Genomic DNA, 9,426 nt, shown 5'->3' with positions numbered 1-9,426 from the left:
TATGCAGCAGGTTCTCGGTCAGAAAGCGTAACGGTCGTACATACAAACAAGTATAAATTCTTCCCCAGCTTGTAAAAGGCGTAAGCAACATAACAATAATGTTGTTTCCAAAGACATTGGAATTCACAAGTTAAAGAGTAACTTCTTTTTTCCTTTTTTTTTCAGAAAAAGCTGATAAATCATAAAAACAAAACTTTATTTTTGTTAATTAACGCCATATTGCTAGAAACAGCTTATCGTCTTAGTAAATTTTATATGATGAAAAAACGACCACAAACTTCAAACCAAAATCATATTTATTTTACTCGACGTTTCGTTTCTACAAATTCGCTACTTACACTGATGTCATCAAAAAAGTAACAGACTCTACACTTTTAAATTTGTTCTGTAGACCATTGGACAACGTGACATGGTCACGTGCATAATATTGTTTACAGTAAAACAAAAGAAAATTTACAGCAACATCGAATGTAGATGTGCAGCCTAAAATTGCAGTGAAAGTCATTTGAATTTTGACGTAAAAAAAGAAACACTGAGCATAAAATAAACAAATGTTTAAACAATTATAATTAAAAGAAGAAAACATTATTTGAAAGTGAAGTTAACTAGAGGAGAAGAAACGGATCTACGAACATAATACCCGTTCCTAGTCACGATTAATCTGTGGCTTAAACTTCGAAATAAGTATGGCTTCTATATACGACCAAGAAAATCATTAGCTACAGCAAAGATTTCCATTTGAAAAGAACAGTCAGATGTCGGTCTACCACTGGTTTACGCATAGTGATTCGCTACACTGACACCTTTAGTGAGTTTATTTAAGTTCTTACGTGCTCAACAAATCTGTTGTGTATGTACGAGACTTTCTTCCAATATAAAATTCATTGCATATTCTACAAATTACTTTATATATAATATTTTTATTGTGCATTCACCCTATCCTCCTGCGTCTTTAACAAACTATTTTTTTTTTATTCTTGCAAGCATTATCTGGGTTATAAGCAGAACGTATTAGCATTTGTTTTAAGGTTCTGCCTGATTTTTGTACAAGTCTTAAAAGTAATCCTGATCTTTTTACTGCTAACTGTGAAGCCTCTTTTAAGTCTGTCATTAATGTATGGGATAGTCTAAGTCGCAAGATTACATGTGTCACCCAGTTTACAAGTAGAAGTTTCCCTTTTTTCATTTTTTTAAAGCGCCACTCTTGAATGAATCCGGGATAAAACTGTCTGAATAACCATTCACTTCAAGTGTAGGTTTGTCAGTCCCTTGAATCCGGGATAAAACTGTCTGATAACCATTCACTTCAAGTGTAGGTTTGTCAGTCCCTTGAATCCGGGATAAAACTGTCTGAATAACCATTCACTTCAAGTGTAGGTTTGTCAGTCCCTTGAATCCGGGATAAAACTGTCTGAATAACCATTCACTTCAAGTGTAGGTTTGTCAGTCCCTTGAATCCGGCATGTCGATTTTATGCTTAGAAGGTGTTGTTAAAGTTTCATATAAGTTTTGGTTGTGTACATAAATATAGTTTGTCGTCGATACTACACATAAGTCCCCCGGTGGTTCAGCAGTAAATCTGCAGGTTTGTAACGCTAAAAAAAAAACTTCGATACCCGAAGTGGGTAAAACACATATATCCCATGGTGTAGTTTTGCGCTTAACAACAAATAAACAGAACATAATCTTGACTGAAACATTATATTATCCAAGTTTATAAATCTAATACGCTTTATTAGTCCTTTAAAAATATTAATTTTTAACCTCAGAAAATGTGAAGTTACACTAATTGTAATTTCCATATATTTAAAGCCATTGTTGGAAGTTTACGTAAAATGGATCAAATACCTTAATTTGATTAATTTTTCACCTAGAACTTTACTTACTTCAAATTTCTCAAATTAATATTTTCTTCTAAAATAAGTTATTAAATTAGTAAATTTATTTATGAAATAAAAAGAGAAGGAGCATTTCATTCGTGAAATAATGTATAAAACGCATGTTTGCGCTCAAAAAGTCCATCAAATGTGTCACTCCTAAAGACATAACATAGCATCCACAACAGCAAAGTGAGCCTACATCACGACACGAGTCCTCCACCAAACCCTGTGTTTGTATGTGGTCATCTAAACCTGTAGTCTTCCTGAAGAAACTGTTTGGATGCTACGAGAGCCAAAATGTGTGGTAGAAAACTTACCTTTTCATCCATCCCTTTCGTCACACAAGAATTCTCAGCCTCCGACATCATGAATATTCGTTGTTCTGGTCTAAGAAAATAGTATTCTATTCACTGATAAAAGGGCTGGATATAAAACTTTATCCGCATCAAGTCAAAAGCAATCACCTTTAACTTCTCTCGCCGAGTATGCTCCCTCTCTTTCGTTAGAATCACTTGTGATGCAGATACGATCAGATAAAATATATACTGTGTCGCCATCTGGGGCCGATATTCCTTATTACAAAACAAATTGTCAATTTATGAATAATCGAATAAAGATAGATTATTTTTTAACATTTAACTCTGGGATTAATACTTATTCAACCAATGTCAATGCTCAGTCTTTATGTTTTTGATTTTCAAATTTCAAAAAGTCTGCAATTCATAAACCAATGAGAATCGTCATACATTCTGAAAAAGTTTACAGAACTTATAACGGCACGAACAATTAGAAGTTAGAAGGATAATTTCACCCCTCTTTCATATACATATAGAAGTAAACAGTTGTTCAAACTTTCTATATTAAATATAGATTGATATTTGAACCATATAAAGATACTTAGGTAGAAATTGTCGTAGAAATACTAAACAAATTAAAAGATAAAACGAAAACTCATGCAGTAAATCTATCTGGAAAATTGGATAGTCTCAAACGTTGTTTCGTTATTAACAGTTCAAATTATACTATTATGCTTAACAGTTTAATTTATACTATAATGCATAACATAATGGAACGCATAATGTTTCTTAAAGTGTTAAAATTTTCAAACAGTGGCTACAACACTTGGTCGAGAAGATCAAGAGATGGATTTCCCTAAGTGTTCGTTTCTTAATCTTATAAAATGTTCTACCACCTACACTAAAGTACACATTACTCATCGTTTTTAGTGTTCAGTACTCTATTTTATGAAACTATTCTTATGTTATTATAAAATAGAAATGATTGATAGTGGTGGTGGAACGGAAGGGGGCGTGGTCAAAATCCTACAGATTATTATATTGTTTAGATGTATAATGATATCTCCGCCAAACTTGAAATCGTACCGTCACTGAATAGATTCGAAGGGAACTTCAAGTCTACAGAGCCTAAATATTAATATGTATTTTTGGTTTGGTTTGAATTTTGTGCAAAGCTAATCGAGGACTATCTGCGCTCGCCGTCCCTAATTTAGTAGTGATAGACTAGAAGAAAGGCAACTAGTCAACACAATTCACCATCAACTCTTAGGCTGCTCTTTTATCAGCGAATAGTGGGATTGACCGTTACATTATAATGCACCCACGGCTGAAAGGGCAAACATGTTCGATGACGGGGATCCGAACACGGAACCCACAAATTGAAAGTCGAGCGCCCTAGCCACAAAACTAAGGGACTTGCCAAGACCGATAGGTTTAGGACGAATCATGGTTATGTAGTGAAGTAAAATGAAACAAAAAAAGAAAAAACACTCAACCTTAACATTACGATCTAAACCGATCAACCAGTTATATCCATTTTTACTTCTGAGATTTTATCGGATCTCTTTCGTCTCCTTGCTAACTACGTTGTCATTTAAATTGTTAAAGTTAAAGATGGAAGAATATTTAAGCATTTTATCCAATAAAATTAAAGTATGAGATGCCACCACACTATTGGCTACGTCTATACATCAACACTAGTCTGTAACATAACCAAATATTTCTCTAGTTTTTATCAATAGAGGTATTATATTCTATCATTAACAAGAGTGTGACACTTAGGAGTTTTCGATTTTTCTTTCCTTTATATCATTCGAGACGTTCTATCATCTTATTAGCAAGAGCCTTATAGTTTGGAGTTTCATAGATAAGTTCGTGTTTTGTTTTTTTTAACTTTTATAAAATACAAAATATCTTGACAAATGGCTGCTTTTCTTAGAATGATCTATCATGACATTCATGTAAAATGTAATTAACCATTAATAATAATACATACATAATTTTTAACTAACCTAATTCAACTACACTATATGGTGTAGGTATTGAATGAGGTATTTCACTCAATGCCAATTTTGTAACATTATTTTGATTTTGTGTGGTTGTCCTCTTTTTTTGTCATGGACTTTTTTCGTGTAAGAAGTTAAAACCTGACTACTACGTCTTAACTTCTCCATCTTTGATGTAAGTTGTGGGTGATAAGGACCTGCAACCACCACATATATAAGCAAATAAATATAATTCAACTTCTTGAAATCTAATTTTCTAATTTCAGGAAAATAAACGTCCTGTATGAATAGAGTTCAGTGCACGAGACTGAAGTTGATAATGTAAAACCGTATTTCTGCAAACACAATGATTACAAATTCAATTCGTTAGTCATGAAAGTTTCACCTACACCAAGAATAAATGTGACTGATTTAATTGAGTTTGTGCACAAGATTCAATGAGGATTCCAGTTGGGGTTGTGCACGAGATTCAATGACGATTCCAGTTAAGGTTCTTCATGAGATTCATTGAGGATTCCAGCTGAGGTTGTGCACAATATTCAATGAGGATTCCAGCTGAGGTTGTTCAGAGATCAATGGGGATTCCAGTTGGGGTTGTGCACGAGATTTAATGAGGATTCCAGCTGAGGTTGTACACGAAGAATCAGAAATGCTGCAGTCTTTTCTTTCCGTAAAATATTAAGTTTTCCAATTTACTACTTGTTCCAAAAACTTTTATTTTAGGCCTCAGCTTGTGAATGGTTAAACTCTTTCAGAAGCTCTGTTCATCACTGGACCTTGCTAACATCTTAAACTAATCTTTTTTACAGTGACAGTTCCAACAATAAGACTATCTCAAATTTCTTGTGTTTGAAATTAATGAATTTTGCTACTAAATAATCTCGTTTTCTTTTTAATGGAAAGCTGTATAATCAGGTTGATGGCGTTGCTACGGGCTCGGGGTTGGCGTCATCTTTAGGCAATGTATTTCTGTGTTTTCATGACAATGGCTAGAAATTTTCCCACAACAGTTTAAACCTCTCTGTTGTCGGGGGTATGTCAATGATATCTTCACTATCTTCAAGGCTTTTGATGAAGCTTTCAAACTTCTTCACTATTTGAGCAGCAGATACCGTAGCATGAGGCTCACCGTGGAACATCAGCAGGATCACAAGCTTTCGTTGTTGGACACTTTAATTAATAATAATAATAATAATAATGGTCAAGTTGAATGTGAAGTTTAACATAAGTAAACCTTTACAGGCTTGTATTTCAATTTTGCAAATTTCATTCCAAATATTTTTATAGAAGATTTAGTCAAAATATTATTTCATCGTGCATATAAAATATCTAGCACGTAAGAGGTTTTACATAAAGAATTCCTGTGTAAAAATGACTTCCAAATTTTGTAATTGATATAATACTTCATAATAATTTAATTAAGCATAGTGTTAGTACACGGTATACAAGTCAATTGCCAAAATATCTTCTTGTCATCAGTTTACCCTATACTGGAAATTAGTTATAATTAATTGTGAATTAATTACTCATTCGGAGGATCTTGTAATTCCTTCTACATCAGCAGAATACCACCATCCTACTCTGAATTGAATGGTTATAGCCATCTTTGTGTAACCCATCTTGCATTTTTAATCATTAAGAATCAGTTGAAAATTGACATCCGAAGGATGTATCCACAGATACAGTTAAGATGCGTGTTTAAACTTAATTGTCGCCTACTTTTCTTTTAATTTAAGGACTAGATTCCAAGTTTACAACCATCATATGCAGTTTATAAGTTTACTTGTCCTTGCTGTCAGCAAAGCTATATTGGTTCTATTAAAAGAAACTGTTAAGGCGAATTAAAGAACATGCTAACCTAAGATCCCCATTATGTCAAATGCCTAACATGCTCTAAGAGGATGTGACGTTATTTTTCATTCCAAATGGCTTAGAATCTTAAGAACGGACAATGATAAACAAAGCTTTCGAATAGAAGAGAGGTTACTTATTCATAAACTGAGCCTGAAATAAACGTTGTTAGAACAAGTAGTACATGACTTCTATTGCCATAATGATGTAGATTTATCAGCACTCCAAGGAAATAAACTTTATAATAAGAGTGCATTAAATATTACTCAAAAGCACTAGCTGTGTTTCAAATAGAATAGTAATATATATATATATGCCAGTAATAAAATGTAAAAATGTATAAAGTATAAACTCTGATATACTACACTGGGTCTGTAAACTCTCATAAATATATATTTGAGCTTAACATTAGGCTACTTCCTTGGAGTATTAACTCAAATTTTCGTAGTGAGCTTTACAAAAGACGTATGAACTTTCCTCAACAACAAAATTAAATATCAGGCTCGTGATGGAAAATAATCCAATTTTTAAATAAGATTTACCAAAAAGGAGAAGTAAAAACATGCTTAAAGTAACAGATTAAAGTACTAGGCTTAAATCAGCCAGAAATACCAGATTGGTAAAATGGAACATCTTACTTACTATTTTTCTCCTACTAGAAGTTAGAGCTCGCGATATTTTACTTTTGTCGAGAACTTTCTCGAAAACTTTGAACAAGAAATTGTAAGTATTTTTTACACTGCTGTATTAACTGAATTATTGATTCTGTCTTTCCTTAAGTAACATTTTCTTATTTGTCATTTTTACTCACTGTGATCGACTCTATGCTAAAAATTGTGTACAGGAGAATGAATATATTGAAACCTATGTGTTTTGCTCGCCCAAGTATTACATTGATCTAAATGATAACTAGCTACTGGACAGCTGCGAAGCATTGTAAGACTAAGCCAAAAATTTGTGATAAAAATCACGTTAACTGCAAATGCCCCCCCCCACTTTGTCAATTCCAGATTCAAAATCTGAAACGTGTAAAAATAGGATTTCAGACGTATCTTTTGTCTCCAACAAGTCAATGACCAAGAGGTCTTTCTGTCAATACTAGAACTTGTCAATTGGATGGACGATGATAGTCAAAAGAAACTCTGAAACTCCATTTATGTATGCAGTATAATACTGTAAATGTTACGGCATAAACGCCGAGAGTTAGCCCCTCGACGTGGATTCCTGTACGTGGTGAGGGGACCTCCCAGGGAAGGTTCTGTATTTTCAGTTACTTTCTCTGGGATCTAAACATCCACCCACGTGTTTGCCGTGCGTGGCGACCCGTGAAGAGGAGGAGAGGATCCTGGTGGTTGAGTGGTGTCTGCGGCACTGCAACACACCACTTTGGCCTTGAATTCCTGTAGACGGTGCCCCAATGATTTATCTGATAGTGAGTGCATGATTAAAAAGCGAGGTACAGGTGTACTGGGTGATGGAGACTGCTGTTCAGAGTCTTCTAGACTTGGTCGTTTACCAATAAGCAGATTTTTAACATTTTTTTATTTGGAATGGGGGGATCCATAATTAAAGAGAGAGAGATTCAGTGCCCACTAACCCCACCCGCCATGGAGTTCTACTAGGGGACGCACTACAATGTCAAACAAGGACACTGCAGCAACGCCAGGGTTTCGTGAGCACTATACCCAAACACCAGTATCAGACACGATGTCCACAACACCCATTGAGAACGCCCAACACTGGTACTCAGTTGACCCTAGCCCCAGTGGACCAGCCGATTGACCTTAGGGGGGGGCACCCCAAGGCCAGCCCTTCTGAATAAAAAAAGGAGACATTTGCCCTAAAGATTTATCTGATAGTGAATGCATGATTAAAAAGCGAGGTACAGGTGTACTGTGTGATGGATCGTGAGGAATTCAAGGAAGCATGGGGAGTAACCTCAATAGGTATATCCCCAATGGCCTTCGAATTCAAGAGAAGTTCACTGTGCTTAGGATGGGAAGTTTCTACTAAGATGTCTCCAGAACGTAGCTTCTTAACTGACTTTGGAGAGCCAGCAAGCCCCTCTAAAACGATAACTCCGGAGAAACCAGCAAGGATCTCCGTCTCGGGGATAGATTTCAAATCCCTCTCAATCAAGGAGTTTTGGCAGTCCGAAGGATCTCCACTCATCAAGATGGAATTATGGTGCCGACCTCAGTTTTAATTTCGACGTTTTCTTCACCACGTCCACCTGCCGCCATTAAGGCAAGTTATTTGAACTGTAAGGTACGGCCCTATATTCCCAACCCTCTCCAATGTTTTCAGTGTCAGTGGTTCGGTCACTCAAAGACATCTTGTCGTGGTTCTGTGACGTGTGCTCGTTGTGGTGGCAAGGACCATGACTCCTACGAGTGCAAAATGGACCCTCACTGCGTTAATTGTAGTGGTTCCCACCCCTCCTGCTTTAGGTCTTGCCCTAAGTGGATGGAGGAAAAAGAGGTACAGCGTTTGAAGACTATTAATAACATATCTTATCCTGAGGCTCGGAAGCTATTGTTCCCTCCTACATCGTGGACATATGCCTCTGCGCTACGCTCCACTGCTACAGTGGGAGTGCAGACGGACTTTTCCGTGCCTCCATCTGAGTCTTTGGATTCTCACTCTGATGACAGAGATCTGCCCACTCGTTCAAGGGCAGGATCCATGGAGGTCGATCGACCTCCATCTAGTAAAGAAAAACGGCGTGGTCGTAAACCGAAGGGTTCTCCGCCCTTTTCTCCTAAACATACATAAAAATGGCCACTTTGATACAGTGGAACTGTCGAGGTCTTCGTTCAAATCTCGATAACATTAAGGTAGGAGTCAATCAAGGTCATCCCGCATGTCTCTCCTTACAGGAAACATTTCTGAAACCTGCCGATATTGTGTTCAGTCTTGGGCTTCTTATTTTAGGAAAGACATTGAATTGTTGGAAAGGGGATCTGATTTGAGGTGTTTAAGATTGTGAAGGAAATTAATAGTGTTGACTAGGGGACACAAATATAAATTTTGGCAAGGTAGGAGTCATCTTCAGCCAAGACAGTTTCATTTCTCTAACAGGGTGGTTGGCCTTTGGAATGGGTTGCCTTCAGATGTTGAAGAGGTAATAAATTTAAGTGAGTTTAAGAAAAAGCTTGATAAGTATATGAATGATAAGTGCTGGCTTTAAGATTTGTTTTTGAATTATTTTAATTTAGTTTAGAGGATGAAACAATAGGTTCCATGTTGTCCCAAAACATTATGTTATGTTGTATGTTATCAAATAATCATTACATGACATGTGTTATCATTACACACACACACACACACACACACACACACACACACACACACACACACACACACACACACATATATATATATATATATATA

The 9,426-nt window shown here is 35.9% G+C and overlaps 1 protein-coding gene across 1 annotated transcript in view; it reads right to left on the bottom strand.

The window, feature by feature from the left end:
- LOC106463375 (uncharacterized protein ZK1073.1-like) overlaps positions 1–2,391 on the bottom strand; it is a 128,825-nt gene extending 126,434 nt beyond the window's left edge. The window contains exon 1 of the mRNA XM_013923397.2: positions 2,198–2,391. Within this exon, the coding sequence (XP_013778851.1) occupies positions 2,198–2,248 (51 nt within the window). The 5' untranslated portion in view covers positions 2,249–2,391. The remainder of the gene's footprint in view (positions 1–2,197) is intronic.
- Between the last annotated feature and the right edge of the window lie 7,035 nt (positions 2,392–9,426).

This window comes from Limulus polyphemus, unplaced genomic scaffold (genome assembly GCF_000517525.1).
Source record: "Limulus polyphemus unplaced genomic scaffold, Limulus_polyphemus-2.1.2 Scaffold1388, whole genome shotgun sequence".
NCBI classification, from domain to species: Eukaryota; Metazoa; Arthropoda; class Merostomata; order Xiphosura; family Limulidae; genus Limulus; species Limulus polyphemus.
Note: the sequence above shows the minus strand (reverse complement) of the source record. Positions and strands in the feature narration are given on the sequence as shown.